Source organism: Dermacentor variabilis, chromosome 2, assembly GCF_050947875.1.
Source record: "Dermacentor variabilis isolate Ectoservices chromosome 2, ASM5094787v1, whole genome shotgun sequence".
NCBI classification, from domain to species: Eukaryota; Metazoa; Arthropoda; class Arachnida; order Ixodida; family Ixodidae; genus Dermacentor; species Dermacentor variabilis.
In genome coordinates this window covers 48766190-48780477 of record NC_134569.1, presented here as the reverse complement: position 1 = coordinate 48780477, position 14288 = coordinate 48766190, and the positions used below count along the sequence as shown (strand labels likewise).

Genomic DNA, 14288 nt, shown 5'->3' with positions numbered 1-14288 from the left:
ACTTTATTTTCTCTGCTGTTTGCTTAAAAATGGAGGCGCTTAGGGAAAAAAAGAACACAGAAGCGGCCTGAAAGACATCTAACCCCTCGTCGACTTAGAGTCAATAACAAAGAAGCGAAAAGCCACGTTACGCTGCGTTAATTTATGTTCGTCAGCCGTGTAAATAGGGCGCTATTATGTGCGCCCAGGCACACATCTATAGACGAACAATATTGCTGTGGCGAAGTGCAACGCGACAGAATGAAGGATGCGACTTCAGGTTGCACAAGATTGCCTTTAACATCAAGGTGAGTCGCAGGCTTTGGCGTAATAATATACTGCAAAACTCTGCGTATACATGTGTGCATGTGTGCATGCGTGCGCGCCAATACAATCCTGTTGTCCGGCGCACCCATGTGTTGCCTACGCTCGCTGTGTGTTTAGATTTCCACGCTGTGCCATGCAATTTGGTCACACATAGGATGGTCCTTGAGGCAATTTCTCTCACCTCTGAGTTGTTCTTCATAATCCAGTGGAAAGTGAGGTCTTCTGGGTCGGCGTCCATTTCGCACGGGATGGAGAGCTCCTCACGAGAGGTCGAGTACCGAAACACTTCCTGCATCCCTTTCCTGCAGCGTGGTGCATCTGTCGAAGTGCAAATCACGCAAGGACACGTGAGAGATGCTCTTCAGATAAAACTCCATAAGTTTGCCTAACCCAAAGTCCTAAAGCTATGTACTGTACGAAAACAGAGATTACTGGTTCGGTCTCATTTCTCCTCTGCAGTTGGAAACACTCTTTAAACACGGATCTGACTGGCTGAAGAATGCAATCACTTACAGGCCATTAGGTTATCGAGGACTCTCTGTATGGCTGTCACACTTTGGATATTTGTGCTAAATTGACGATAGAAATTCTAAAAAAAAATAGTAAATAAGAATGTAGAACGACTCCCGTATTTTGCAGCATACATACACAGAACGTCTGTGTTATCAGCTTACTGAAGGCCAGAGCCCATTTGCGAAAAAGCGGTTCGTATGCTAGTGCAGTTCATAAGAACAGGAGTCGACCAGTCGTAGTTGCCAACATATCTTTAGCAGAAGCGGCCCGTCAATGATAAACAATGGGTACGAGTGAAGATATCTGTAAATTCAGTCCCATACTGATTGCGCTTATGCCAGGAACGTTTTAGACCGCAGCTCTTAGGCACCGTTCCTGCGTTGAGCATCGGCGTGCCTCGGCGTTGTTATACCTCGGAACCGAACGAACGGGCACAGCGAAAGGTGAAAGCGAACGTGGAGCGCAGCGGTAGATAAAAGAAGTGCGGGCGAGGAGGAAAGCGGAGCATGAGGTGGAAAGCGGTGGAGGAGAGAAGGGGAGGCGGCCTGCGCATGCGCTGATTTGTCGGCGGCTAAGGCATCTGCAGCCACGTGGGTGATCTCATCTGCGCTTCCGAGGGGAAGGGGTGAGGTGAGGTGGAGGGCTACGCTTGTCCGCGGCGTCAGCTCCTGAGGTCAGTCCACGGTACCAGCGTGTATCACGGGATTCAATGCTCCTGCAAGGGGGCTGTTGCGAGCGGCCATGAGTAAGGCTCGGAGTAACACTCTGGTGTTGTCGCCGCTGCTACTAGTGTCACGACTTCCCCACGACGAAGGCCCGCTCTCAGCGAGTGGAACGAAAGTGTGTGAAGAAAAGCATAGTCCCGCGCAAGCCGGGCTGTGCGGCGACGATGGCTATGATATGGCGCCAGCAGGGTGTCTACGAACCAAAAAAACCGGGATTTCTCAGGCATTTGGACAGTCTGGAAATACACAGGGAATTTCGGCTCCTATCAGGGAAAATTAGCTGTCATTTTATTGAAAGGGAACGAAAGTCGCCCTAATGCTGGCTGGAGCAAAATGGAAGAATCGTAACCAATTGTCTTTGATGCCAAGCCTTCGGCTGCAGGAGTTCTTAGTTTACAGTCAACGACCCATTTTCCGGACGCCCGATTTTGGGGACATGCCCGATAATGCGGACGGCTGCGCGGCGCCACCACGTACCTGATACAGTCAATGTATATAAGAAGGTATGAAATTTCGGACGTGAGCACCCTTCGCCGTCCGATTTTCTTAACTTTTTGCCGCGACCGCAAGGCCGAAACAGTATTAATCAAAGCCAACACCGCAGTTTTTATTATCTCCCTGCCTCGAACCGGCTCTCTCGCACACACATTCACTGGCAGCCGTAGCCACCACCGCGCCAACACGAGGCCTAGCTGCTTCGACGTTCGCTATTAAGGTTATTACCGTTCGGTGCCAAGATTTCCATTGAAAGAATTTGCTGCTGTCAGCAATGGCACCGACTCTGCCTCTGTAATCATCGCGCTTGGCTTCGAAGTTTAGGAAGCACGACGCGTTGAATAATGCCGGTTCGCGAAAAGCAGCTTCGCCTTAGCATAGTAATGTTGCACGGTGAAGCATAAGTAAAGTATTGCGGTGAAGCTTAACAAACGTGGGATAGGGCAATTGTCACCGGGACACCCCCCCTCGATGCATACTCCATAACTATACAGGCGTGCATCCGCCGTTTCCTATCACAGTGCGAGCACCGATATGCATAATAAGTGTACTGGCAGGCCTTCAGAGTTTTTTTCGGACGTGCCTGAGGCGATTTAATCTCATAAGGGCAGTAAAAGACATGCATTCATTTTTTCGGACGTTTTCGCGGCCCCTATAGGGAGTGCGAAACATCGGACGTTGACTGTACAACTGACCAGGAGGATGCTTCACATCTTCCGTGGAGCGAACGCGCGGCGGAACGAGGATGAGAACAGAAAGGACCGCCCCATTGAGGAATGATCGGGAAAAGAACTGTGCCGCCTCTTCTTTGAGGGAGCTTGAGCTTGAAAAAGCAGTGTTGGCTGACGCCGTGATGAAGGTGTCCGTCGTTCAAACAAAAATGAACTTTTTAAAGCAGTGAACCGCAACACTGAGGGATTCTGCGTGGGCTGAGAGTGTGTCAGGACAGTTAAGGTTGACTTTCCAGTTGCTGAGAGAATCTCACTTGCGACAAAGTTCGGGCCTAATACCAATGAAGTTGCTATCAATTGATAGAAATAGCTCATTTTTGAAAATATTTGCTTCTGTATGCATCTCTTTTTATTCGTATTTGAAAATGTTCGGCACGATTTAGAATGTTCTTTACCATTTTTTTTTCGAAGATATCTTATTGGCTGTGAATTTTACTAAACCTTCCCTTCAGTTTTCTATATTGAATAAAATAAACACTACTCTTTACTATTCAAACTGAATTAAGTTGTATTTAATTTTGAACATGCTTACTAGACAGTGACAGCATCGGGCGACATAGTGTCACCCCGTCTTGACCTAAAACAAAGTTCTGTGTCACTCAGTAAATTTTGTAACGACACTCAGAGAAAACCGGAAAAAACTCAAGGAATTCGAAAATTTCAACTCGGTAGACACCCTGCGCGGGAGTAGCACGCGTCGTCTGTATGAAAAAAAAAACTACAAACCTAAAAAGAAGTAGGAAGAGGGGGAGGGGGGAGCTGTGAAGGTCGGTGAAGTGGACTGATGGTTTAGCTGGTTAACCATTGTAAAAAGGTGCAGAAAGAATCGTAAAGAAAAGAACGCAATCGAAGAATATGAACGCGTCTTTGAAGTGGCGGGTTTATTAAAAACATTTCTCTTAGTGTCGTAGTAGTTAAGTGAGAAGCATGCGAGCACCCATTTCTTTTCTGCCGCGTCTATCTTCCTTCCACACGCCTTTCTTTCACACTATACTCTCTTTAAGGCGCCAAAGTGCCGCAATCGAAGAGCGAAAGCGCATTTATAAAGGCTCGGCACAAAATCTAAATGAGCGTGCATTTGTCAAAACAATCCTGGCGCATACCTGCAAAAAACGCACGATGATCCATGCTCATTGAGATATGGCACTTAATGAAGTATACAGGGTGCCCCAACTATCATGCACCAAGATTTAAAAATGTGCAAACGCCACGTAGCTAGAGATAACCCAAGTAATGTTGTTTGCTGTCGCTTGGAGATACTCAGAATATTTCTTTTGCATTGCGGCTAATTACATAGTGAGACTTAATAAATCAATTTCTGAGACATTATAGTAAGATGAAAAGTGTCATTGAGAAAGTTATAGAGAAACATGAGAAACTCCCGATACAACTTTCTGTTGCTCAATACGTGCTACATAAGTGTTTTTCTGAGCGTGAAATAACACCGCTTATATTGAGCCTGACTGCGCGTTTTTTCTGTCCAGTTTTGCTGTCAGTCTTTACTTATAAAACTGCTCATGTCACGTGTGAACACACACATGAACACCAACAATAGGGTTTCAGATTTAAAATAAATTAAGTGACCGTCTATTTTTCTTCATTGTTACCTTCCTCAAGCTTTGTTATGCAAAACATACAGACACGAGTACGGCCTTAGTGCCAAAATGAAGATTAATGTGTTCTTCCCGAATGATGGTGCTGTCGGAAGGGGAACTTCTGAACTTATACACTAGGGCGATGCGTAACTTCTATTATTGGAACGGCGGGGTAACAAATGTAGAATACCATTCGCGAACAACTTTTCTAAAGAGTTTCAGGACTATATGTAACCATGTCAACTAGTTTCATATTTTGCACAGAGAGTTCAAGATACTAAAGAGCGGATAATAAAATTCGGGCGCCGGTTGACAGTGAGGCCACAGACCTTAGAGAAATCAGTTCAGTGTGTTATTTAGTAACTGTTCCATTCTTCCAGCCTTGTTGTGTATTAAGCTATAGGAAGCATAAACTTGGGTACGTCTTGAATTCTGGATTCCTTTGCACTTCCTGTAGGATGATATATGGTGTTGCCGAAAGTGGAATACCTTTAACTTGTACGACAAGGCGGTTCGCCAAACTTAACGAACGCACCAGACGCTCGCGAAGAACTTTTCTTGAGTGTCTTAGGACTACACGTAAACATACCGTTAGTTTTATGTTTTGCGTATACCGAGTTGAAGGTATCGAAGAATGAATAAAGATCGAACACGAAAGCTACAGTACTACAGGAAGTGGAATGCTTCAAGTCCAGCGCATTCCGATAGACGCAGCGCCGGCTTAAAATATCGCTGAGGCAAAGTATACTTTGCCTATGAATGTATTTGCGAGAAAAGACGGTAGACTTTACAAGCGCCGCCTAGACAGAGGAAACGTTTTTACCATCGCGCGTTGCTTTTCGTTACCTTTGATGGCAATATCCGTCCGCTCTTTACTTGCCTGCCTTTGCATTATGTTTAGTGCTACAAAGAGAGGCCACTGAAACCTGTGAAAAGCCAAGGAGAACTGCGAATTCTGCGTGGAACTGAATGACACTTCCTTACACTCCTTCATGCAGTGTCTCACAAGAAATAAATGAATGTAGAAATGACAAATGACAGACCACAGAGTAGCTATGTGCGGCTTCAATCGAGCTCGGAAATAATAAAAAAAAATTAAAAACGAGACATAGCAGGAAAACGAACAAAAGTAAAACCCACAATATAAAAGCGAGAAAGGAACGTAAAAGAGAAGACATAGACGAATGTGCTGATGACGTTCAGGAACAGCGTCTGAAAGAGGGGAATAGGAAAATAGCGCAGGTGGTTTGGCAACGCGAACATCTCGGACCCCCCCAGCTTTACGCCTTTTGATTAGATTCCGTCGCGCGGTTGCTTCCGCACCGCCGAGTGGCTGGCTTCGACAAAGGAGCGTGACCACGGCTCAAACGCGGGTCTTTGGTCTGCGGCTGCTATATAGCATGGCACGTGAGCTCGGTAGCAGGGCATCGGAAACGGGAGAAAAAGGTGCACCGCGATCGATTCACTCTCAGGGTACAACGTGCGACGGGAATGACACAGGCAGCGAATGAGTCACGGGAGGTGCTGTCCTAAATGGAAAGCCGTATATATCGTGGGGTTATAAGAAACACCCAACCCCGTATCACAAACGCAAAATGGATGCAAGAACGCAAGCAACTTGGCACGTTCGGCAAATATATATTGTTTGCTTCTCTCGCAGCTACTGGAAAGCAAGCTGCTAAACCACCGATTAAAGGTGATTAAATCTCATTATTTTACAGTCCTTTCTATTGAATAAAAATTTTGGAGGACATTTAACCTTCGCCTTTAAGATCTCTGACTGCGTGTCACGCTTCCCGGGAACTGCAGCTTTCTTGCGCATGTGCGCAGACGAGCGCGATGGTGTTGCAAGGAACCGAGCGGGCCGCGCCGCTCTATGAATTCGTAGAAACGCTGGAACACGGGCTTGTGTTTGAGTTCCCGGGTAAAAGAAATATGTTTTCTGGTATATTCAAATTAATATGTGACGCTATCGTGTCTGTAGATTGTGTTTAGGTCCTACTTTACGATTTTTCTGACGCATTAAACTTTGAGGAATTCAGTTAGTTCAGCAACGCCTCTGCGCCACGCGGAGGGCCTGCGTGGTTGCAATTCGTAACGATTTTTCGCGAAACAACGTCCCGTGGCAACAACGAATTTTTTTTTTCGATACGGGGCCCAAGAAAGGAAGCACAGAAGTAAAGATCGTAGGGGGCTTAGACTGTATGAAAGGAGATGGAGTAAGAAGAACCGAGTGAGACTCGGGAGGCGATGAGCTTCGGAAGTAGCACTCACACTGGACACGGAGGTCGAGCGAGTTGCTGACAGCTTCGCCCCTCGCGCTGCGGACGTGACAGGCGTAGCTGCCGGTGAACTTGGACGTGACGTTGCGCAGCACCAGGTACTGCTCCTGCAGGAGCACGTGCGTTTGGGGCTGCGGGGTGAAGCCCGGGCCTCCGGGTGCCGCCAGCACGGTCGCGGACGCCGAGGAGGAGCCGTTCTGCATGGCGGCGGCGAGGGCGACGTCTTCAAGCGGCTCGCCGTCTAGCGTCCACAGCACGTCGCTGATCCACGGGTTGGCCCGGATGGCGCACTCCAGGTACACGTCCTGCCCTTCGTGGATGCGCTCCAGGTGCAGCCCTTGGCCCAGCGATAGGCTCGCGTGGGGCGCGTCTGAGAGGAGAACGAAAGAGGGACAGTAAAAAGGAAGAGAGAGGCAAATTTGCTTACGGGCACCCACAGAGACTTTAACTTCAGCTTGGCTGTTTTGAGATTACAACTCGAGAGGCAAATTTGCTTACGGACACCCACAGAGACTTCAACTTCAGCTTGGCTGTTTTGAGATTACAACTCGACGCTATAGTAGGGGAAGGGGCAAGAAAAACGGTCGTTGTTGCTGCTGAAGATGATGATGGCGACGATAGGGCGGCCACATATATGCAAGAGTTTAGCACTGTGGCCTTACTAAATGCGCATGTCCAGACAGACGTCTGGAATAATGTTTACAATGGCCCTCTTGTGTACTTACAACTGTTGTTGTATGGTTAATCGGGAGTAATGTTCACGTGTCATGCGGGTGTTTTGGCTTTCACTGCCGCCGGCGGCAAGTTGTCTTTTGTTCCACACCTATTTTTTTACTTTTTTTGGGATTACAACGGGGAAAGGAAACTAAATTTAGCCTTCCGCACAAATCCTGGATATATTAAAAAACAAACGCAGTTCATGCCCTTACGGTTTCTTTGGCATAGCACGTTATTTACCGGACTAAATGTCAGGCTGATTCGTGACGTTTAGTGATTAGTGATGTCATGCTGATGAGTGATTAGTGAATTAGTGATGCGTGCGTAACAGTCCACTATGGCGTGAGTTTCACTGTGGCAATGATTGCAGACAGGCAAGAATTGCGATCCATAGCTGCATTCTCAGCAAAACGGTTCATTTATTAGAAGGCGTAGTAATTTCTATATACGCAACAAAATTGCCAATATGCATTTGTATTGTAAACATATACGTCTTTGCGCTGTGGTAATTCCTATGAGTTCTGATTTTGTAACTGTTCGCGGGTATTCCACCTCACATGCAACTCATTCCTGACGTCAATCTGCCGTTAGGGCAACGTTCTCGTGCCAGAGGCTTGCGCGTCACGACAAGCTTGCGAGTCACTTCGATCTTGCGTAATTCGCAGTCAAAAAAGACTCGCTGAGTTCAGTATTGAAAAGCTGCTAAATAAATTACCCTCCGCCGTTTTTTTCTTCCCGTGTGTGTGTGTGTGTGTGTGTGTGTGTGTGTGTGTGTGTGTGTGTGTGTGTGTGTGTGTGTGTGTGTGTGTGTGTGTGTGTGTGTGTGTGTGTGTGTGTGTGTGTGTGTGTGTGTGTGTGTGTGTGTGTGTGTGTGTGTGTGTGTTTGTGTTTGTGTGTGTGTGTGTCCAAACCAAACTGAAAGCAAGACGCGTTGTTGCGGGACAGGCTCTCGAAGAAGGTCAAGAAAGCGGTGACCGAACAGGAAGGCGTTATTCGTCGGTTACAAAAGAGAGAGAGAGAGAGAGAGAGAGAGAGAGAGAGAGAGAGAGAGGGCGATACGGCGCCATCGAACGAACCCAAGGTCTTCCTAATAATGCAAATGACTGCTCACCGAACGGGAGCGCCGTCTGGTTCAGCCAACTTTAGCACTGCAATCAGTGCGAGGAAAGAAAGAAAGAAAGAAAGAAAGAAAGAAAGAAAGAAAGAAAGAAAGAAAGAAAGAAAGAAAGAAAGAAAGAAAGAAAGGAAGGAAGGAAGGAAGAAAGAAAGAAAGAAAGAAAGAAGAAAGAAAGGAAGAAGAAAGAAAGAAAGAAGGAAAGTTGGGATTCTAGGTCCCAACTATTCGCACGTGGCCCAGTGAAGTGCGAAATCCCAGGGGAACTCGATTTCTCAGGAAACCGCAGCAGAGCCTTGCACTGCGCTGTAGCTTATTGGGCAACGAGTCGCTCCTGTTTTCTATATAGGCGTAAGCGCTCCCGTACAGAGAGCGTGTATACCGCAGTATTGGATTGGCGTATCGAAGAAGAGAGTTCCGTGGCATTTTCCTGCCTGGCCTCTCCTCGGCCCAGAGGGGGGGATTCACTTTTCTAAATCACCATTGCCCCAGTCTGTGTGCTTGCACGCCCACTCGCGCGCGCGCACGTGTGTGTGTGTGCATCTTCGTTATGCATGCGGCGATTCCCACCCGAGACGACGAGTGTATGCCGCTATAGTCTCGCCACGGCCACCTGGTCACGCGGTCTCCGCCACGGTGCCGCGGCGCCTGACGCAGTCGTGAGGCTCGGCACCCTCATTCAAGTTTAATAGAATTCCTCGAGAGCCAATCCCAAATTCTGCGCCCAATGACTTCAAATTGCAGTCTGTATACGAACGGCTCTCAGAGTTCTCGCCGTGCAAGCGTAAGGCCAGGAAACGAGAAGACAAAGAGAGGGAGAGAGAAGCAAGAAAGACAAATGAGGTAAAGAGGGCGGGAGAATAACTTGAAAACAAACGAGAGAAGAAAAGGGGGGCCAAAACAGAGACGAGTCGTTGCCGCTGCTGTTCCCGGTCGTGAGCTTCCTGGCAAGGACGGAAAATAAGGAATTGATTGCAAGGCCGCCACGGCTACGTAGGCGGAAACGAGCCGCCAAGGTCTGGAGGCGGGAATGAAGAGTAGTCCGACAAACGAAGCGAGAGGAAAAGAAGATTGAAGCAGACTTACGAGGCGAAGAGCTAGAGGGAGAGAAAATAGAAAAGAATTTCTCGAGTGTCGCAGGCTCAATAAGACTTGCGCATTGCGACGCTGCTTTGCGTATCTGCAACCGTACCGCTGCAGGCGTTGATGGGCAGCCTGCACAACTCTTTCTACGCATATAAGGAGAGAGTCGTTCGAAATTTCGGCGCATCAGCTATAGTTTCCTACTGCCCTCCTGCATAGCCTACTATCATTTCCTTCACTCCCAATTTAAACCCGTTAGTGTCCTTTACGTGTGTTCCAACAGGGCTCGTTTGTATTTTTTTGCCATACCTTTCCTGCTTTCATTTGTCTATCTTGTTTATTTTGACCGTTTTTTTTTTCAGCTTTGTCTCGCCGCTTATCGTGTTGCTTTCTCTGCACCGTCCGGGCCACTCGTGACCCGACCTATAGCCGGACGTTCCTTTCGATTCTGCCTATTTACTCCGAGCACACATTGTGCGCTATACGATACAACACGTCGAGCCTCGTTCACATAGTATGATCTTCTCTACGCTTTCACACTTCCAACCTTTGTTCTTTGCTTTTACTTCGCTACACGCTCATTTCTCGCACGTAACACGCGCAGCCATGACCTCGCTTTATCTGTGAGAGAGGAGGGTGAAGAGGGGAGGGGGGTGGCGCTGGTCTTTTCTTTTGCTGTCCCTAGCTCTTTTAACGGAGGATAGCTTCCTCCCTCACCAAGGCCCGAAAGCCCGCGCCAACCAACCCTTCACTTCCGTCCCAGTGGTCGATCACTGATCGATGCCCGACGCAGCGTCGGAGTTCTATAGGACAGGCTTCGCCGTGGAGAGAGTACCGACCCATCAACCCCGCGCCTCTTCTATTCTTTTTCTGTTCTTTCTTGCAACGATTCGTAGCTAGCCACTACAGTGCCATGGTAGTATACAGCAGCGGTGCCCAGGCGCTTCGGCACTGGCCGTCTCTGTCTGCTGGAGCGAAGCAGACGACACGCAAACATAAATCGACAGCGGCGGAGATACGGTAACCAAGACCAAGGAGCGAGAACAACGGAAACAAAGGAACCTCCTGGACAAAGAGTAAAGAAGCAGATTGGCGCGACCAGCTATCCCGCACCCATTCGGAGCAGCACAGAGAGGGAAGGCGCGCAGGAGTGGGGGAGCCAATGTAGGGAAGCGTGGAGGGGGGCGGGGGGCGCAGTACATATACCTACGCACGGCTGCCACACTGTCCCGGGCCGGTCGACCTCGGCGACACCGCCGTGCTACTCCGCCGCTTCGGGGAACCCGGTGGAAATGACACGGGCCGCGGGAGCTGACCAGAAGAACAGCAGCAGCGAGGATAACCGGGTCGCGAGAAAAGAAAGCAATTGCGACGAGGGAGTGCTGAGCGGGTTGCCCTCGGGCGATTCTGGCAACGAAAACCACAGCAGCAGCCGAGGAGGTGTACACTCGTTCCCAACCCTCCTGCCTCCGGGCCATGAAACACATACTCGTCGCGTCTCTAACTGCTAAGGGCGCCTATCTGCCCAGCATAGGTGGGCCAGCTGCTGGCGCGCTGTGCGCCAAGAAAAGGAAATGTTGGGGTTGCAATACCGGGAGCCCCGCGACGGTTAGCACAATAAAGTTCTTGCGTTAGAAACTGTATACTGATAAGACGTCTGGCAACAATTCTTGCGAGTTGTCATATCTGACGGTATATCTCTTCAAATCACTAGACTTCAGCGACTCTACGGGCTCTGAACTCAATCAATGCGACAGTAATAGGATGACACGGGTGTGCGCCGCCAACTTCTCATGCACAACTTTGCGGAGCACGCAATGTCGTCCTCGTTCGATATAGTATTATCTATTGTGGCCTTCAACGTACATGAACTGATGCCACCACTCTCGGAGGCATCGTACCGCTCAATAACCTGCAAGCCAAGGCTAAGCCATGGTGCAGTGATTGGCATGTCCAGTTAGCTGCAAAGTGCGCATTGCTGTAGGAAAATGAGTTCGCTTCCCAGCGGTGATGGTAGGCGAAGTTTTCCTTTGTTCGTCCTTTGACGAGCATAAATCTGAAGATGAGAAGGTGGCTTCACTGTGACGCTGAGTCGTCGTCGGCGTAACGGAAAGAACAGACGACAGACGGACGCATCAAACGCACTTTCTGTTATCTTTTCTTTTCTCAGATTCAGCGCTGGTTCATTTCCTTGGAGACTTCATGCCAGTGCGGGCAAAGTGCGAAATCTCTGTTCTACTAATTGACTAAAGAACACGAAATAGCGCAAGTTATCCGCGTTAATGCCGAGGTCTCGAGTAAAGGCCGCTTCACGTGCAAGCGATTTTGGCCCAGGAACGGCGCGGCGGCCGTTGCCGGAAGTAACCCTCTCGCCTAGAACCTGTTTTTCGAGCGGCACGCGCCGCTGCGATCGAGATTTGGAAAAATTCGCGAGCGGCGACCAATGGTGGAGCGTTCACGAGCTGTGACGCCAGCAGCACGTGACGGGGTCAGTTGTCGGCGCGTGGAGGAGCTCGAGCTGGCGATGATCTTCTAAGAGACGACAACGAATGACGAACTGATACAAGCTTCCGATAGCGCGCTAAATAGACTGTGCGTGGTTGTGCTTTCCTTGCGTTTGCCTTTTGTGTGTGTGTGTGTGCGCGCGTGCTCGGATGCCTTAAGGAGAGAAGGTTAAAAGTCCACACAAACACACGCGTGAACACACACACACGCACAAATATATATATATATATATATATATATATATATATATATATATATATATATATATATATATATATATATATATATATATATATAACTAGGCTGATGATGATGATATATATATATATATATATATATATATATATATATATATATATATATATATATATATATAGTGTGTGTGTGTCGTCGCTATTTAGTGCGCCGACTCCGTCCTTGTGACGTGCTCCTCGCGTGGCAGCTCGTGACTGACAGCGCCACCATTGGTTGTTGCTCGCGAATTTTTCCAAATCTCGATTTCGAAAAACAGGTTACGGACGAGGACGTTCGTTTCCGCGACGGCCGCCCTGGCGTTTCTGGGTCAAAATCGCTTGCATGTGAAACGGGCTTTAAGGCGTGTTTTTCAGCCGAGTCGATATTCGCTCGAAACTCAGGGGCCTGTTGGTGAATCAAATCAATATTGCGATTGTAATCCAATATACGCTCCGTCTCAAAATTTTTGAAGCCACTCCTTCAAGAAAAGAGCGCGTGGCCAGAGCCTGATGCTTGTCTCACACGGCGTGCCTGATGCTACGATTGAGTTGTTGTCCTATCTTTTACGACGGGTTTGGAGCAACCAAAGTCCCACAGACTCCAAAGCATGTGGCCTAGCAAGCAACTTCCATAACGTGTACAGTTGCTTTGAAAAATTTCGCAGACACTCCCGCTCTTGTCGAAAGTTGAAAGTACAATAAGCATGCGACTATAGTTCGTGACCAGGAGCAGTAGGGTACGTCGTATATATGTTGCCCCAAACACGTGCTAAAACAAGAATCTGAATTAGCCTCCTGCCTACACCCCCCTCCTCCCCCCCCCCCCCCACCGTAAAAAAAAGTATGGCGTTCTGGTTTGGCTCTGCGAGAGATACTGCACGGTTGGGAACGACTGCTGGCCACGTACCGAGTGGGCTTTCAAACTTTTGACAAAATTGGTGCGTGGTATCTAGCTGTTTTTTTTTTTCAATATAATATTGAATGTACGAGTAAATAGATTTGCCGAACGCGCAAACATGCATTATTCTCTATGAGCAGCAGATTATATCTAAAGCTGAATTTGACGACTGTTTGCTCAATGATAGATTCGTTCTCTTCGTTAGGTGGAATGATGGCACTGTGGCCTTAGTATGAAGGGGCCCAAGGAGAACAAAAAAAGGTACACCCCTGTTTCTGAACCAAACTGTTTTATTACGGAAGTACATTAATCCGTATTCGCAAACCTATTCATTTTTCACTTATTGTTTTAGACAAGTTCACTTCTAACTTAAGACTAACTTCAACACAAACAAACCTTTGTTTCGAGATTAGCCCTTCCCCGCTTTTATCACGCCAATCGCAATCATGAGCCGCGGGTGCCTAAGCGCCGGAAGTAAAAAAAAAAAAAAAAGGTAACTCTTACGTTTCAGTAATTTTGTTAAAATAAGGTCTTATTTCGAACATTCTTTCATACATTAAAAAAAATCTTAAAACCGATGAAAATGGAAAGGAAGCCGAGCGGCAGCGTTTGATATTATTGGATGGTCGGCCACCGCTTCCGAGACTCGAAGAGGACAGCCAGTCAACCAGCCTCGTCGCAACTTTGGGCCACGCCGAGAGAAACCCGTTCCCCCGAAAGCCACCTCGTGCGTATGTAATCGCGTGCCCAAAATTCCGACAGCACGCGCTCCCGCTTCGATCCGTCGGGGCGCCGGATGAGCACGTCCTGCGGTCGCTTACGAATGCGCAATTCTCGCCGGGCTTTCGAAGGCGGCCCCACGTGCGCCGAAACGCTCGGCTGCGTGCCTCGGCGATGGCACGCGGCACCGTGTTGCTGCAGCGTAATGGCTCGGCCAGCTGTTGCGGAGCGCGTTGCACGCGGCCTGCGAACGTGTCGTTCTTGGGGCTGTCTCAATATACGAGGCGCGGAACAGCGGAGGCATGCAAGGTCCCCCCCCCCCCTCCGCCATACCTCCCCTCACCCCCTCCCCCCCCCCGGAACGGGGCGCG

The 14288-nt window shown here is 48.5% G+C and overlaps 1 protein-coding gene across 1 annotated transcript in view; it reads right to left on the bottom strand.

The window, feature by feature from the left end:
* LOC142571804 (hemicentin-2-like) overlaps window positions 1–14288 on the bottom strand; it is a 309978-nt gene that overhangs the window by 48591 nt on the left and 247099 nt on the right. Inside the window, exons 7-8 of the mRNA XM_075680429.1 lie at window positions 6640–7017; window positions 488–624 (exon numbers count right to left, since the gene is read on the bottom strand). Of these exons, the coding sequence (XP_075536544.1) occupies window positions 488–624; window positions 6640–7017 (515 nt within the window). The remainder of the gene's footprint in view (window positions 1–487; window positions 625–6639; window positions 7018–14288) is intronic.